Source organism: Gopherus evgoodei, chromosome 9, assembly GCF_007399415.2.
Source record: "Gopherus evgoodei ecotype Sinaloan lineage chromosome 9, rGopEvg1_v1.p, whole genome shotgun sequence".
In the NCBI taxonomy this organism is placed as follows: Eukaryota; Metazoa; Chordata; order Testudines; family Testudinidae; genus Gopherus; species Gopherus evgoodei.
In genome coordinates, this window is record NC_044330.1 from 91200265 (window position 1) to 91218920 (window position 18656).

The 18656-nt window shown below is 39.7% G+C and overlaps 2 protein-coding genes across 7 annotated transcripts in view; one reads left to right on the forward strand and one right to left on the reverse strand.

Moving 5' to 3' along the window:
• Window positions 1-12676, reverse strand: part of COL4A5 (collagen type IV alpha 5 chain) — a 151489-nt gene extending 138813 nt beyond the window's left edge. For all 5 annotated transcript variants that reach the window (XM_030575410.1, XM_030575406.1, XM_030575408.1 and 2 more), the window contains exon 1: window positions 12483-12676. In XM_030575410.1, the coding sequence (XP_030431270.1) occupies window positions 12483-12563 (81 nt within the window). In that variant the 5' untranslated portion in view covers window positions 12564-12676. The remainder of the gene's footprint in view (window positions 1-12482) is intronic.
• Window positions 12677-13112: 436 nt separating this feature from the next.
• Window positions 13113-18656, forward strand: part of COL4A6 (collagen type IV alpha 6 chain) — a 210133-nt gene continuing 204589 nt past the window's right edge. Inside the window, exons 1-3 of one of the 2 annotated variants that reach the window (XM_030575448.1) lie at window positions 13113-13716; window positions 13881-13981; window positions 14102-14150. In XM_030575448.1, coding sequence (XP_030431308.1) covers window positions 13971-13981; window positions 14102-14150 — 60 coding nt within the window. In that variant the 5' untranslated portion in view covers window positions 13113-13716; window positions 13881-13970. The remainder of the gene's footprint in view (window positions 13717-13880; window positions 13982-14101; window positions 14151-18656) is intronic. The other variant, XM_030575447.1, reaches the window with a different exon arrangement.

The window sequence follows — 18656 nt, forward strand, 5'->3', positions numbered from 1 at the left end:
GCTACTGAAAGATCCTTGTATAAGAAGGTGCCTGTGCAATCAGCATTTATTATTCTTGTCAGAATAAATGATCTATTGGTATCAGCAGATATAAGATACTCCGAGTCCTACTTGCCTTTGCTATCCCAGTCTCAGGAATCAAGATTTCCATCACAATGTTAGCATAAACTACCATCAAGATTTCCATCACATTGTTTAATCAGTCACTACTGTGGCTGCCAAATGAAGTCAGTTTTTTGCCATTCCAAACTCAGTGCACTGTTTAAACTTCTTCTATTTCCATCTAGCGCAGTGTCTACTCAATGGGCAGTTAATACAGTCAAATATCTTAATTACCACTTGGACTAAGATGGAGAGAGAGACACTCTAAACTGTGCATTTCTACAGCACCTCTCATCCAAGCGTCTCAAGTGATACGATAAGCTCTTTGGGATACAGCTAATTACGGAATGTTTGTACAGTGCCTAGCACCTGGCTGGCCTCTAAGTGCTACTGCAGTAGCAATGTTTGGCAGTCTCATCCCCACTCCCGCATCTTGGAAGCATAGTAGAAAGGATAAAGAACAAAACTGGAGGTATTGTGTGTGCTTGGCTTGGAGTGGGTGAAAGAGGGAGGAGAAAAAGTGGAGTGGTACTTGGAGATAAGTAAATTAAACTAAGCGTTTTTATATAACTGAGAACTCACAGCGTTCGCAACTGTCTCAAGTGTCCCTATTGTATGTCCCACAATATAAATGAAAGCATACAAAATGGAGGTAGCAAACTGAAGGCTCAAAAGTTGAAATTTTCAGAGTAGTCTATGGGAATTAGACTTTTTTAAATCCAAGAAGGCACTGCAAAAGTTCTCAAAAAACTGCAGATTTTTTAATATAAAAGATTCATAGTGATAAAGCCTAAGGCCTGATCTGTATTTTACCTATAAAACATTTTGGTTAAGGTATGATTCTTTGACATGTTTATGCCATCAAAAATCCTTGCATAGATGCAGTTCTACTAGAACTAAAGGAGGGTGCAGGAAGTCTTTTGCCAGCATAGCTTATTTTATTTGGAGAATTAGTATAAACTATACCTGCAAATGAACACAAATTAGGGGAATGGGGGCGGGGTGGGTTGTCAGTGTAGCTATACCAACAAAACTTTTCTAGCGTAAGCCTGGGTTAAGTCAAACTACAATAAGGTCATTTTACAGGTATGATCTTGTACCACAAATAGGAAGAGAATCTTCATCTTGCAGAAACGTTTTATTCCAATTTTAGGATTAATTTTAGTGTTGTGCACATAGATCCCCTTCATAACAGGGGGGAAAAGAAAAAAAAGGAGCCTGTGAAATTCAATTCAGCCATTTTGATTCTGCACAGATGAAAGCCTATCAGAGGAGGAAAGAACAAGGAGGAGACTAAACTATTTTAATTCCTCACACTTTGTGGGTGAGCAGGGGGGGGGGAAAGAGAGAGAGAGAAACAGAACTGGGGGCGGGAGGGAGGAAGAGAAAGAGACAGAAAAGAGAGACACCCAACCTGCCAACCACAACCTTTTGGTGAAGCCAAATCAGAATGGTGTCTCCCTATTCTCAAGGATATCAAGCTCTGCTATCAAGTCAGCCTAAACAGAAAAAACAGGGCATATGGTACAAAAGGGGATTGGAGGGAAAAAGAATGGGATCCAAAACACCTGACCACTATGGCTGAAACAATGTTGCCCCAACAGTAGCATTTTTTTGTTACAGCAAACTGATTACAGTACCTTCTCTAAAGGCAAATGTTGTTATTTAGATAAACAGAATACAAATGGAAATTTTCAGCTGCTAGGCCAGAGCATATCAGCATTTAAAAACAAAACAAAAACTATAACCAATTGCAATTTAAAAGAAAAAAGTGTAGTTATCTGGACACTTGTTGATAAAAAAAGTCAATAGTAATGTTATTTTCAGTCTTAGGTCAGTGTTATGCCAGGTTACCAATCACAAGTTGTAAGTTACGTGAGCAGCAGCATTTTGGTACTGGAGTCCAGATACATGTTTTACTTTTAAGAAGGCAGGTTGTTGAGGCCTGACAAAAAGTTTAATAAATTCCACTTCAGATTAGTCTCTAGTTAGACAACTAAATTCTTCTTAGGAAAGAAGGAATTTCTGTTTCTTTAAGAACCATATCCAGTAGGGAAAGAAAAAAATTAATAAGTTTCAACTTGACCAATGATTAACATTGCAATTATATAATTAGAAGTAGCTAGGGCCTGATCCTGCAGACTTTACACTTTGTATACTTAATCTTATGGCTGCTTGTGTAAGACTTACAAGCCTGGGTCCCTAATTAGCAATTTTTACAATCATTAGATTTAATTTTGCTACAGATTTGTTGCACTTTCAGCTCAGCTTTGATCTTTATTCTATTGATTAATTCCATGTTATAAGCAGGTTCTCTCCCCATACTGCAAAATTTGAAACATTTTCATTATCTAACGAAGATGCAATACATTTCCTTTTAAAAGTACATTGTATTAATAAATCACAATGAAACTTCACTAGGTAGCACTGGACTTCAGAAGTTCTCTTTCCCAGTGGGTGAGGCTTTGGGGACTGGGAGGAAGGATATTACACAGGCCCAAAACTTGCTGTCTTCAGTCAGTGCCAAACTACAGGACCAGTACCAAAATAAAGACCATTTGCTGTACCAGTGATCATTGTGAGGTCCAGTATCTTGTGAATCACAAACAAATGCTTTATACTATTAGAACACCAGGAATAGCAGGAAGCATTCTTTCTAGAAGCAGCATAAAATTAGCAGCCGCTATCTTAAGAACCAGAGCTAGAAGCCAACACTTTCACACAACCAGCCAGAAAGCTGGGAATTTGAATCCCAAGAGATACAAGTAATCCATCCACCTCTAACTCTAGCAAGTCATAGAATAAACTGCTAGTCATCTCAGAAATAAAGAAAAATAAGCAATATATTAATCAAAAAGGACACAGTTAAGTTCTGATATCTCATAACCTGGAAGGGCTAGGTTGTTGACAGATTATAAATGCTGTCAGGACCAGCAAGCTTATCCCAAGCACTGGTTCTGTATCAGAAAATAAAACGAGATAAAAAAAACTACATACGAATGTGATTAGCACTACATGTACTCTGAAGTGGCCAATAATTAGTCTTATTTCCAGTTTGGTTTTTCAACATGCCTCTTCTTGGAACGAGGGGGTTGTTGGGAGAGGGAAAGTGGTACACAAAAATTCATTCCTTAGGACTCAAGAATAATTAAACCCTCCGCTTTTGCCTGTGGTTCTGCATGCACAATAAACCGTGGCGAAGTGGCAGCATCTGGGACATCTAACCACTTGATCTGACCAAACAATCACAACATCCAACACCACATCTTTTGCACACAATTCTGTGATCAGAACTTGAGTATGGCACAAATATTAAATGAAGCTTTAAACGGTTCGCCCAGATGTAAGAGACAAAGCAGTGTGGACATTACTTAGAGCTAGATTTTTTTCAGGAAGAACTTGAATTTACTATTTATCTCTGCAACCCATCTCATCTTGCAAATACAAAATTCCAGTGACCAGTCATAGAATAGCTGAATGCTCAGCATGCATGTATACACTGAGAATAAGGATACAGCTTTTAGGCACTCTACAATCTTCAACATTGCTCTGAAGATAGCAGCATCTCAGAAGAGTTCCTGCTATACAAGTTACTCCAAATGAAACTGTTACATATTTGTGACTGGTTTAAAAGGGCATCCCAAGAACAACATTGTATGGAGCTACACCGACACAGCAAGATCTCTAAAAGCAATCCAGTGGAGAGTTCACACAGTTCAAAGGATTAGACTATAAAAAAGTCTCTCATACTTCCATGAAGCATATTATGTTCTTTTGCCCTCTACTCAATTGTCTTTATAGTGTTTGTAGGAGAACAAGTCTACCGCACTTTGCTCCAATTAATAATATCCTAATAAATGTAAATATATTAATACCATAAGTCCTGTAACATGACACCATGGGGATAGATTTCTGCATGTTCTCACAATTACATGTTGCTGTTGGTATTATATTTCAGTAAATTCTTTGTACCAACATGTATTTTTTAAAATACAAGTTTCCATAGCTCAAAGCCACAAGATTTGCTATTTGTTATCAAATTCCTAATTCAGATACGTTTTCCCTTTGGAATTTCAAATATGGATAACATGTAAAGCTAAGAAACAAAACACTTTCAATTCTCTACTTAAAAAGATAGATTTGACTCTAGAGTGTATGGTGCATTAGATTATTCCTCTGGGTAAGACCAAAGTGCTCAAAGATATTAAAATTAAGCAGTTTTCACTGGCTTTTAGGTCTGGTAATCTCAGAAGTGGTTTAAACAAGTATGAGTAAACAAACAGTCCTTCTTAGTCAGTATGTGACTTGATGTAGGAATCCACATAGTACAAAATAAAGTTGTCTGCAAACTGCATTTCATATACATCCAAGAGTTCCTTGAGTTTGGCCTTTTCCTTTTAAAAAGAGTTCTGGCACATACTGAAATATAACTTTTACTATTAATATCTTCAAATAGCTAAGATTTGTGAGAGGGCAGAAACAAAATACATGACAGTTGACAATCCTGACAGACTGTAAAACTGGTTTTCAATTAAACATATAATTAAGGTTTGAGTCTTCCCGTTACAAAATGGGGAGAGATTCAGGTGAGTAATCAATATGTATTTAAGAATTCAGAACTCTTGCTGTTGAATTCTAAGCACCAGTTTTGGTATCTATTTCTTCCTTGTGTACGTGTAATTTTCAGTCAGCTGGAGCTACATGCATGTATAAAGCAGAGATAACAAAAAGGCCAAGTAGCATGGGGGAGTTCTTTCCTGCTCCAGAGACCAACTATAGTTACAAGAATCCTCCCTCCCCCAAAAAGAAAAGAAACCAGGAGGTTAAGTGTTACAGATTTCTATGTGGTTGAAAGTCAACAATAGCTGTATCAGAAAATACTCTTTATATTACACCCTTTTGAATTAAAGCCCCAAACCTAGAGTGACCTTTTATAAGCAGCATGGTACTCTGTTGAGACCCATGCAAGGCCATTTAAATTCTTACTAGCTAACCTGCCTTTCCACATTTCCATCCTCGTTTTAGGTCAGGCCACTTTCCACTATTCACCTGAAAAAAATCATATATACTGGGAGGAATGACTTGACAAAATACTATGGAGTCCAGTTTCCGGTCTGCACCTACATCAATTGCTACTACTCTCATCTGTGTTTAAAATTCAAACTTTTACGAATGTCACCTCGTGCTGGATCAAATTGTTCATTATACATACACACATTATTCAAGTAATTTTGTATTAGTCAGCAATAGCACAAAGTTGTATGTAATTTTATAGGTGCTCCACTTCACTCCAGGCAGGGGAGGGGGATAAAAGTCAATCGGATTTTTTTGATAAAATGCTTTGAGGAAAAAACCTATTATATCATGGAATAGGGATTATAAATTCTAATTCTATAGTATGAGACAATATATTCATGTAAATGAATAAGAAGAGTTTCGTAAAGGAGTTCCAATAGCTCATAGATTAAGGACCCATGTTAGGAGGGGCTTCTGTATAGATTTAGGTTAATCTTTCTATCTACCCAATGGGACTTGGTATCTTCTAGACTGAGCACTATCAGAGATGCTTAGTTTTGCAGTTCTCAAACTGTGGATTTGTGTCTCCAGAGATAATATGGTTGTTAACAGCAAAAAAGTGTTTTTAAATAAATATACAGAGGTGAGAAATAACAGACCTCAACCCTATTGTCCCTCTGCAAATTTGCATACACAGTGTCAATCCCTGACCTCTCTCTAAAAGTGCAAAGTTTCAAAAAGTTCAGTGACTAGAAGATTGTTGAGGGCAGAACAGATCTGCACAAGGAGAAGTAGTCTGGAGATAAGTGTGAGAAGGGAGGGATGGGCAGTAGAAACAAAAGTGAAACTGTTTGAGCAGCATATTCCAGAAGTCTTGAGGTCTTGCTGAGTGTAGCCTTCATTGATTTGAGATCTACCATACCATTCTCTCACTAGAAGGGAAAAATGTATAATGGCAGCAGGCCGTAAGAGACCCAGTTTGGAAATATTTTAATGAAGTTCCTCTACCTGTGGGTAAGACAGGCATGCATGCAAAATGTAAACAGTGCAACACAGAAATGCAAAGCCTGGTTGCCCAAATGAAACATCATGAGAAACGTTCCTTCTTACGAGTAAGCTGTATTAAAGATGATGAAAGGAACATGTCTGAACATGCAGGATCTTCAGGTTGGTCAACTTTTTTATTTCATACTTCTTTCTTAAGGACCGCCTGTCTTTCTTCTGAATTATTCTTGAATTCTCATATTTGAGCAAAAAATATAGTTGTTACTCTATGGTACTATCATTTTAGATGCAGTTGTTGCTGAAATAGGTGGATCTTCCTTTTACAATTTCACCTTTAAAGTAGTATTGATTGTCAGTGAATGCAATGAGTAATACTAAATAAGCAGTATGGTAATAGTAATTAAATGAACTGCATTGACCTTTTTTGTTTAGGAGAATCCATCCTCAACATACAGGATTCTGAAGACTATCCACCTTCAAGATCACCATCATTTTGTACAGTTTCAGAGTTATCTGCCAAGGACAGTCTTTCAGTCACATCATGTATGTCACATAGCCACAGTATATCATCTGTAGCAAAAACAAACAGGAAAAATCTTCATCATTCAGAAACAACCACAGATAAGTTTGTGATAAGAACAACAACAACAAGGAAAAAAAAAAAAGGAGGTAATTGATGAAAAAATTGCCTGGTTTGTTTATGCAGCAGACTCTCCTTTCCGTATGATTGAGAACCCACACTTCAATAACATAGTTCAGCCCAGTTCAGTACAGTGGACTGTATCCTTAAGACCAGGATACAGTCCACCCAACAAAGCAGATGTTGCAGGCAAATTGTTGGATAAAGTGTATGAAAGAGAAATTGAGCAGTGTGCAAAAGATCTGGAGGGTAAAACTGCTCCAGCCATCAAGATCAGGTTAACAATGTCCACAATGATCCTGCTGTATGTGATTGTATGACAACAGAAGAAGGGAGGAATGTCTTCCTTACAGGAACTATACATCAGGAAATGCACACACAGCAGAATACTTACAAGAAGTGGCAGTAAAAGCTATAACAAACTGAGAAAAAAAATTCAAATGTCTAGTATGTAGCTTGGTCACAGACAATGCTGCAAATCTATCCAAGATGAGAAGAAATTTAGAAGAGAGTTCCAAGCTAACAACATACAGTTGCGGTGCTCATTTGATGCACCTCCTAGTCAAAGACTTCAGTGTTCCAGAAATAAAGGCCAACGTTGTTGAAGTTGCAAAATACTTCTGTAACAACCAACCACTTTTCAGCAGCTGCTCTGAAAAAAGTGGGAGGAACCAAGCTAGCTCTCCCACAAGACGTGTGATGGAACTCAGTAGCGGACTGCTTTGAGCACTACATCAAGAACTGGCCTAATCAGATGACAGTTTGTGAAAAAAAATCATGAAAAAAAAATAGATGGCACTCTCACAGCCAAAGTTCAACATTTCTCTTAAGCCCAATGTTGCGAACACATACGGAGTACCCTGAAGCCTATTTCTGTAGCCTTGAACAAAATGCAGGGAAATAGCTGTTCTATTGCTGACCCTGTTGAAATTTGGAAGGAACCGAGTGAGATCTTAAAAAGAGAAATATGTAATGACAGAGTTAAATTATCCCTCTACCCTGATATAACATGGCCAGATTTAATACGGTAAAGCAGTACTGGGGGGGCAGGGGAAGGAGGAGATAGGGACTGTGCGCTCTGGTGGATCAAAGCAAGTTTGATATAACATGGTTTCACCTATAACATGGTAAGATTTTTTTGGCTCCTGAGAACAGCGTTGTATTGAGGTAGAGGTGTACAAACATTTTAAAAAACAAACATATGGGACAAGCACTATCCTCAATACTCGGGACCAGGATCAAACCTGAACTGCTGAAGAAGAGGAGCTGGTTATGACATGGACATCCAGCAATCATCCATAATGCCAACTATAATAAACTTCAGAGCTAAGGGTGAACCAGCCAAGAAATATATGTTTGCTGATGATGTTTTAAAAGAAAGTCACACCAGTCAACTGGTGGAAGTCACTTAAGCACTTGGATTCAGAGACTGTTGAAGTAAAAAAAACAAAACAAAAAAACAAACAAAAAACCACCTCTCACTTTTAACAGCAGCAGTAGCTTCTTCTGCCAGCACAGAAAGTCCAAACTGGGAAGAAAATATTCTAATTCATTCCAAATTGAGAAATCATTTGGGTCCTAAAAAAGCAGGAAAGCTTGTTTTTCTTTTCCAGATTATGAACAAACAGGAAAATGAAGGTGAAGCCAACTGAGTTAGCTGCAGAAGCCAATATTTTAAGTTTCTCATGTTGACATACTCAATTTCATTTTAAATTTTTTTAAAAACAAAAAAAAAACAACCTAAATATTTAACTAAAATAGTTAGCAAAAACAAACCTGGTTTTTAAAAAAAAAAAACAACCCCTTAGATGTTTAACTAAACTCAAAAATTTATATGCTTCTTTTGTTAAAATGATGTGTTTGCTGTTGAAGAAAAAAATCCAGAATACATAAAGTTGTTGTTCTAGTTAAATAAAAATTGAAATGTTTGTCTGGTGATGTTCTCCTCCTAATACAGCCTGGCAAGAAAACCCTCCAAATATCAATGATTAACCTATTGAATTGGAGATATTTATGAAGTCATTGGGAGGTGAACTATCTGATTGTTTCAAGTTTCAGAGGGTAGCCGTGTTAGTCTGGATCTGTAAAAGCAGCAAAGAATTGCTGCTTTTATCTGATTGTTTGCTTCAATTACCTTTGGTAAATGAAATAACCATTCATTTTCTGATATAGCTGTAAAACTAACCTGAAAAGTTTTCAAAATGAATCACTTCAAAAAACTTATAGTGTGTATCTTCTGAAAATGAAACCTACATCTTTGAGTTGTGAAGAATATGTATTAAGGTTATAACAACCAAAAAGAATGCACGTTCATGTAGAAATCCATGATTAAATTGAGTCTTCCTGACCAATTTAAATAATTATTTAAATCACTAATTTGACTTAAATCAAATCCACCCTAGTTCCAGGCCACAAAAATGTTCAGCTCAAGCCCACCACAAAACATTTCACTTGAAACAAAGCAATACATCCATAGAAATGAGATTTCTTTATTCAACCTGCCAACGATGCAATCACCAAAGAAATTTAAGTTTGACGGCCTTTGTCAATTGCATTAGAGGTGAAATTATTTTACAAAGGATAGTACTATTTTCTTGTTTTTCCTCCACTTTTTACACCACAAAATCATTTGAAATGTTTTTCCACCTTCTCCTTTTAATTCACAGCATTAATTTCACTTAATACCTCAAAACCCAACTTATTACATTTATGTATAACACATTTAGTTTTTTTTAATCAGTTCTAAATTACTTAAAATTTACTTTCACTAGCCACTGTGTGTGTTTTTAAGTGAATTTTTGGTAATTAAGGTCCAGATTCTTGCCTAATGTAAGCCACTATAACTCTGTTAGTGTCAATGGAATTTCACAAATTTTCCACCAGTTGAAAACTAGTACAATGTTTATTGCTTTCAACCATCTTTTAAAAAAAAACACCAATGCTATACCAGTTTCGTAATACTTACCCATTAAGAGTGACAAGGTGGGTAAGGAAACATTTTTTTATTGGACCAACTTTTGTTGGAGAGAGAGGCAACCTTTTGCGCTTACACAGAGCTCTTCATTAGGCATGTTTTTCCTATTCTACATTTGCTGTGATGCAACTGAAATGCCACCTGCTAACAGGAGTCATAGGTACATCAATACCCAACATGTAACAGAGCATTTATTTATTAGCAAACTACTCTACTTGAAGGAACTCTGTTTCATAGGTAGGTGGAAACATATCTACTATGGTAAGCATGACAACAGACCCTTATGAGCGCATCATTTTAATTCTGAAGTAAGCATCATTTTGTGCAGTGATTGCACTTCAGTGCCACTTTAACAAATGACTGCTGTTAGTCTACCTGCTAATTTTCCATTATTCTCCAACAGTTATACGCCTCACTCTATACTGATGTTCAGCCCATATAAAAGCATGTATAAAGAAAAACTGGGTACTTTTGACAGTTGCCATATGCTATACTTCAGTATATCTGAGGCCAGCAGAAGAACACTCCCTCTCAGTTTCCCATGTTATCCTTTCTAGCTTCTGCCCTTATTTTGAAGTCCCCAAGAACTTTATATAGGACACAGGCTTCACCACTCTAAAGACAGTTGCATGTTTCCAGATTCAATTGCTTGGATTTTGTTGTGTCTGAATATCACTTTTTCAAAATAGGTTAAACATATTAGTGTAGCTACTCTCCAGAAAGACTTACTCTATTCATTGTAAAGACAACCTAGCATATGAATCATAAATCCATATAGTGTTCATATTACTTACTCAAAAGCAGACTGCCAAACTTCCATATCCAATGAGGTCCATGAATAATCAAAATAAGTGAGTACAGTTCTTCCCTCCTCTGTTGTACGAGGCTCTGATGCACATTTTTGGACAAGCCATCTGGGCTGCCTTATCATAGCTGAATGGAAGCATCATCCTAACTTCAATATAGTCACCCTGCTCTCAGTGTACATTGCTATACACACAGTTATTTCAATAATCTGGCACTGGACCAGAGAAAATGCTATTTTTTAAAAAATAAAAACACACATTAAGGTGGTTAGAACAACAGGTCCAGATACAAATTTGGTCAAGACATGAGCCCATTTCAGCCCACGGCACTAAATCTGCTTGCTTAAAAATTCCCAGAACAACAGGATAGCTGGTATCTATCAGACAGGTTGCTACTGAGATCACATTATAAATCATACCCTTTATGATGATCCTCCTCTGATCATCATAATCTCATTATGACACATAGCCCTGGGGGTAGGAGGGAGGAACATGAAGTTTTTACTTTTTTGAAGGCCAATGCTATGTCTAAAAGTTTCATCCTAAAAGGAAGATATTTAAAACAACTATACCATTCTGATAACTCTGATTTCTTAAGAAAAATGGGGGGGGGGAAAGATTCATGTTCTGAGCATTTCTCGTGTTCATAGGAGTTCAGATTTCAGCCAGGAGATGATCTTTTAGCTAAGTAATAGAATCTGATGCACTTTTCCTTCAACAGTAAGCATAAACAATTTCTCTCATATCATTTCGCGAACTGAAAGAAACAATTATACTTGCATATAAAAGCTTAAGCATTTAACCTTAGAGAAAAGTTTGTGATGGTACAAAGAAATGAGACTCATTTTGGCTACATATGTATCTGTATGCAGCTACACTAATTCTGCTGAGTTTATTCACAAACGAGGCTATTAGTTATTTTAGGTGAAATAACTACACTAACCCTCTCTATTCTCCCATTCTTAAGGCCTAACCATTCCAGGGCAGATGTATGGTACCTTCCCCTTCCCAAACGGGGATACAGGATTTCCCAAAGCCACCTACTGTACATGCTCCAGATCACAGCACACCTCTACCATCCCTGCAACTCTCTCCGCCTGATTTTATATACATGCAAAAGGCAGAACTGAAGTACTCTCAGGAAAGTTAGTTACAACCGGAGGAGATGCTCACCAGCAAAATCATGCCCTGGAGTCTCCTGAAAGTCCCCACCAGGAGTTAGGGATGCAGGTGAGGGCGCTGGGTGGGAAGAGATCACACACCTCTCACCGAGCTCTCTGGGGAGCTAAACTCCTTCCACCTTTGTGCTAGGGTAAGAGTGAAGCTAACACAGACTGAGCTCTGTGGGGCTGCCCTCCTTTCTCTGTCACTTCCAGCTCGGCTCCCGAGCGGCCAGCTCCACTCTCACATTTGCAAAAAAGCGCGAGGGGAACAGTGAACCTGATGTGGCGAGAGAGGGAGAAAACGCATCTGCTGCCTTTGCTGCGCAGTAAGCCCCGTGGCGGAGCCGCTGAAGGAGCCACCTGAAGACACTGGAGGTCAGGGACATCCTCCCCCCAGACACAGAGTTTCTCCCTCTGTCCTTCCCCATCACCGCCGCCTTTGGGCGAGGAGCGAGCGGCGGGCGCTGGGGGCAAGCTCTGGGTTGCGCTGCAGCCTGTCACCGTGACCAGGCGGGGGGAAGGCGCTCACACGGGGGCTGCAGCCCAGACACACTTACCCGGGGCGGGGGGATCCCCAGCTCCCAGCGCTGCACGGCCAGGACTCCCGGCGCAACCCCCGATTTTTAAACAGCCGGAAAGCTCCCCAAAGCGCCCGTCCCGGCGGTTTTGGGTTACCCGGGTTATAAATACAAGACGCCGCCGAGCCAGCGGGGCGGAGGAAAACCCCGCGGCCGGGAGCGGAGCGGAGCCCCGGGAGAACGGGGGGCAGCACTTACCGCAGCCTCCGCGCTCAGCCCCCAGAGCCCCAGCAGCACCAGGCAGGCGGCAGCCAGGCGGCGGCAGCCCCGCAGCTTCATTCTGCTCCCGGGCTCAGCAGCCCCGCGCGCTCCCGGGCTGGCCCTGCAGCGCTGACATAGCCCGGCCGGGGGCCAGGCGGGGCTGAGCCTGCGGAGCGCGTCCCCCCTCCCCCAAGCCGCCCTCGCGCCGGCCCTTCTGGCTCTACTCCGCCGGGCCAACTTCTCCCGACTCCACTTCTCCCGGCGCTACTTTGCCCCCAAAAAAGGCATGCAAGCGGTATCCCTCCGCCGCACTCTAATGGGCAACCTGGCCGGGGGCAGAGTTCTCCTGCACGGGAGGGCGGGGGGCATTGCCCTCAGCGTTCATTTCTCGCGCACCCCTCAGACACCTGTTCGGTGGAGATGTGTACAGATGTTGCCCTCCCCCCCGTCTAAAAAAACAAAACCTGCCCCCCTGCCCCGGACTGAGATTCCGCTGTCTTTACAGTGGACTATTTATTGCAGCGGAAGAGTCCCTTGGGATTTAATATTGGAAGTGCCTGTTTGCAGGCAGCCCCATCGCGGGGAGAGGAGCGCTGGGCCCAGGGAGGTCAAGAGGAGATCAATGCTTGGACACTCCAGGTGCCCATTGCGCCTTGTTCTACCTCAGACGGGCTAGCATGACACCGGTGTCACTCTGTATCTGCAGCTGTTAGCACACTAGGTAGCAGGGATGGGAGGCAGAAAACACCAGCTAACTTCCCTTGTAAGTGCCCATCGGTAACTTTGCTGTTCTAAAACAAAGAAGTTTTACCACACAAATGCCAAGGAAAGTGAAGTGCGTCTAGTTGTAGTTTTAACCCACCAGGATGCCCCTTTGCCGGCTTTGCTGAGTTTTAATATACACCAGAAAAGTTGCCTGCTGCACACCCAGCTGTACTGCTAGGAGCGATCACTATAGATAGGGGTGGGAGGATGTGGCAGACGTACAAAGCAATTCTATCTCAGGGCATCTTTAGAGTCCCATTAAATCACTCGTGTTGGAAGAATCTGTCGCCCTCAGCACTGGTCGTGGTAGGGACAGATCGAGGATAAGTACAGGGGAAGAACTGGACAATTAGGTGGGGGTGGGGGTGTCTGTTTTTCTGTGATTGACACAGTCCTAGGTCCTCCCTCTGCCTCCATTCCTCTTCTCCCCTGCCTGCTGCAGGGCACTCAGAGGAAAGCAACTTTGGTGAGTTCGCTTTTATCTCCACCATGATCTTGTTTCTCATCCGCTTCGTGCCTGCGCTTGCTCTGCCTCTGAATGCAGATGGATCTATGTAATCTCTTTCTCTGTTTCCCTTTTTTGTGGCCCCTTCTCCCCTTGCCCGCTCTTTGCCCCCCTCCTCTTCCCAGCAGACCGTAGTTTAACCACCGGGCAGCGAAGCTTTCAATGAACCGGAGCAACGGAGCCGTGTGAAGTGCTCCCACTGGCTGGGGAACAGCATGCACACAGGGTGAGTCCCCAGCCCTTCTCCTGGGGTCGGGGGATGGTCTGGTTGGTTTTGCTTCTGTTCCCTCTGTGTTTTGGGTGCCCCGAGGCGGTAACGTGTTGTTTCCTTTGCCTCCCACCGCAGGCTTGTTGTTCTGGTTGCTTTCTGCCTAGCTGTGGAACTGGTGCTTGGGGTAAGTTTCAGATCCAGTGCAATCCTTATGTTATTGTTACTGACCCTTATAATGCTGAAGGTGAGGCTGCGTATGCACGAGCTTGGGGCTGAACTCAGAGCATACCTTCCTGTGTGTGTGTGTGTTGGTTTTAAAAGTCACAGCATGGATCGATTCCATTGATGTTGTTTTGCCGCAGTGGTATGAGAACTTGTGTCACGTACAATTTGTGAATATACCAATTATTTGGGATTGGATTGAGCGTGTATCTGTATGTGTTAATTTGTAAAAAGTTACAGTATGTATTGGCTGCAGAAGTATGCAATTTATGTGCATAATTTACATAAATAACCTAACACATAGCACTTGCTTTAGTTCTATACATCTCTGCTTCCTTGTTCTATCCTTGCATACCTGTGCATTGCTAAGTGTGAAACTTGATTAATCAGTCCCTTTGGAGTTCCTCAACTGGAAAATGCCATTTTACGATTTTTTAAGAGTCAGTCTGATATTTTCTTTTGCTTTCCTTCTGCTCTTCTTTGATTATTCTTTACAAAGCTACTATGCATTAAAAGACAATTTGTACAGAATGTAAGACCATTTTATTACAACAGCGCTTAATAGTTGACCAGTGATAAACTGGCTGCCTCTGCCTTTTATTCGGTCCTCTCTTTCCTCAGAGGCTAATGTTACAAGTTGAAGGCTAATCCTTTAAATTCTTGCTCACATAAGCAGTCCCATTGAAGACAGTCACACAGAAGATCAAGCCCTCAAATTTTATATCAAGATGAACAATTCTGAATAAATGTCTGCTTGATGGATCACAGACTAATCTTTTTGTGCCCGTTTAACCTTGTAAAAAGTTAGTGTAAAGAAGGATAACCCCTAATAATCAAGGATGCTTGTTTTATGTGCTCATAAATTTGACCATTACTTTGCCTGAAATATTTCATAATAATAAAGTTAAGATAATGAACTCTTTAGTCCCCTCTGCTGCTCTAAATTAAAGATCCGTTTAAAAAATCCATAACGAGTAAACCCTGTGAGTTTAAATGTAGAGCCCAACTGATGTACCAATGGTAGTTCAAAATAATCTTTTGTCATATTGTGATGTAAACTAAGGCTACACAACACTTACGAATCAATTCTTTGTAGTGTTTAACTTACAGTACACATACTGCCATGAATCTGTGAAAACATTTGGAACACATATACTTTACAAATATTTTTAGTTGGTTTACATTTTAGCACAGTTCTTTAACAAAAGCAGCTTAAAATAAGAATTTGTGATTTGACTGGATACAGTTTGTCAACAATGTAAAATCAAAATATTCATCTGCTTCACTAGTATTTAGATACAGTTGTATCTTTAAAGGATTAGAAGCTTTTTATTTTTAAAGTCTTCTGAAATGTTTTCAAATACTCACTAAACTGTTTCTTTCAAATACATACAAGTTTTACACTGTTTGTAAATACATAGGGCTTAATACTGTATTGCCTTGCACCTCCTGTAATCAGTTTTACATATGCCAAGTGAGTGCAAAATCCCACCATTGTGATTTGTTAGCATTTTATATTCCCTTTAAACAGGTGTAAATGATTACACTCGGTACAAGGCAGTGCAGAATCAGCCCCTATGTATTTATCTTTCTTCTTACAGTTTAATACAACCTTTTTTTTAATGCTGTGTACAGTGGAATGTGTGTGTGACCACACTTATGTGGCACCTGCCTTAGAATACCGCCTCCAGAATAACCCAGAACATAGTGGGCTACATTCTGCTCTCATTTACACCAGTGCATACCTGAAGTATTCAGTCAGTATAAATGGAGTTATTCTGGATTTACAGTGACATAATAGAACAGAATTTGAGTCCCTCTTTCCATTTTGCTTCATGCATATTAGGTTGTTGCGCAACCAATTTTTGGTAAGTTCCTTGCCCGGTCCTTTAAGACAGGTTTTGTTGTATGTAAAGGGACACAGTAAACATGAAACCTAGTTAAATTAAAAATAATATTTTTTAAAAATAGGCCTTGCCCCTGAATCCCCGTACCATTTTTTTAAGGGTTGACAACAATATTTTCTTATTTTCTTTAAACATAAATTTTCTTGTTGTTGTATGTGAAAACCACACAAAAATAAGTATGAAACTGAATAATAACTAGGTCCTGCAAGCATTTATACATGGGAGTAGTTAATGGAACTGCTCCAGGATTTGTTCCTAACGAACTATACACAAAATGCTGTTAAATGTACGTAAATATAGATAGTTCTGTGTTATGAAACTTAAAAGGACCAAACATACTGGACAGTATTAGAAGAGTATTAAAATTTCAGACTAGTGGAGCATAATATCTTTACATAAGGTTATTCCCATAGATGTACAGTGTACATGCAAAATTTAGCTAGCAAAGAATATTACACTTTGTACGCAAGATTTTCAAAATCAGATTAATTTAAAATAAATAGTTCATTTTCCCTGCTTTTTTTTTCAAAGTACCATTCTAGCATATAATACCAAATTGTTAAACAATGAGTCTTAAGGAGTCTTTCTGAACATGTCTTTTTGGCCATAGTTGATATAGGATTATAGGGTCATTCTGCTTTTCCTAAGTGGAAATTCTTTTCTCCACTAAGTTCAGTTAAGTCATTTATTTGGCTCAACCATATTTATAGTCACTTATACTTGTAAAACAAGGAGGTTTAAAATGCTACCAAATCAGACTTTTCCACTCACACTGGTAGTAGCATTTTATACCCAGTTTTCACAACTGTAAATGACTAGGCATGGTGCAAAACAGTGCAGGATTAGGCCTCTAGTGTTCATGAATTATTTAACTTTTCTAGAACTCATGTTGAAATGATAGATTCTCTGTTCACATATGGCCCAATCCTGTGCCAGTCAAGTCACTGGGAGTTTTTACTGATGGGAGCATAATTGGATTGGGCCCTTACAGAGTGTTGGGATACTTCTGGTTGTCTGAAGTACAGAACCTTATGGTTTTATACCTTGCAGTATGAAAACCTGGATCAATTGTTTATCTCTAAAATTATCTCTCTCTGGTGTTGCGTAAAGCTCTAACCAGCACAAAAAGCATGATGTATGAATGAATTGGGATGCCTAGTAACCAAGAGGCACGTTGTTAGAGATAACTGTGAGTTTGGTTTCTAACTTCTCATACTGTATAACTTCAGTTATATTTGGTTTGCTGTAAGCTTTGAGGCGTAGCTCAAGGAGATGTTGTCAGCTTGAAATCTACCCAGTTTTTTTTTTTATATGAGTTAAAAGTAACTTCAGAAAGTGTATCTGCCTGAGTCCTCCTGTCAATTTGTGTCATTTTACAGCCACATGTTCCTTTAAAAAAAATAGAGTCCCCTCCTCTCCTCTTAGAACAACACATGCAGACAATAGAGGAAACAGACTAAGGTCCTGCTCCTGCAAGGTGATCTGCACAGACAAACTCTTGCATCTTTACAGAGATCCATTGAAATCACTGGGGTGCCATATGGGTACAAGGATCTGACTAGACACAAGCGATGTCAAATGCACAAAGTAAATAAACTGGGAAAATATAATACCTTTCTCTCATCCCTCAGTTGTTGTAATCTTCAGTATTATGCGTAACAGTAGTAGGCAGAATAGTTCAGACATAAGTTTAATTTTTGAGGTGATGAGACTCTCTCAGAATTCCTAGATCAAATGCTGTGCACTGTTACATTTGTGCAACATAACTGAAGTGAGGTGCAGATGCACTGTAGTTACTGATGATAGAAGATGGTCAGTTTAGTTTTGCTGAGCTTTGGTCCTGTCACTTTTTACCATTTTTTTTTCAGTAGGTGCTAATGAAATGATACCACATGCTTTATTCACAAGGTAAAGAATGTAGCTAAGAAATGGTGTCACAGTTTGAATCATTTAGCGACGTGAGTTTTCCACATAGGCTGGTGTGAAGTAAGGTACCTGTATTTTAACAGATTTGGACTGAGACTTTTCAAAGTCAAGATGGTTTTAGCCACATGACTCCCATTAACTTCAATGGGAGTTGTATTTCGAAATCCTTTAGCTGGCTTTGAAAATCTCAGCCATGGCCTGACACACTGTATATGCCAGTGAATATGAACTATCCCCTGACCCTTGGGATACCTCAGCGCTGTCCTTTCTATATTAGTTATTTGTCACTGTTTTTAATCACCTTGCTGATTCTGATCAGTTTCTACTGTTCATAGCTTAGATCACAAGAAAAAACATCTGTTCAAGGGGCTTCTTTGTGTTTAAGGGCTTTTTTGTTTATATTATGAATAATATTGGGTCAGGAAATTAAAGTGCCTAGATGTTGTGAGTATAAGTACAAGAAAATTATTTACTAAGAAATGACTCCACTACTCTAATTTGTCACTTGGAGCTGTTAAGGTACTGTGCAGCTAATCAAGCAACATGTCTAGATCTCTGATGAAATCTATATATCCTGACTGTCCACTGGCAAACATGATTCTTTTGCACACTGAGTGAACTATAGAAAGATACGT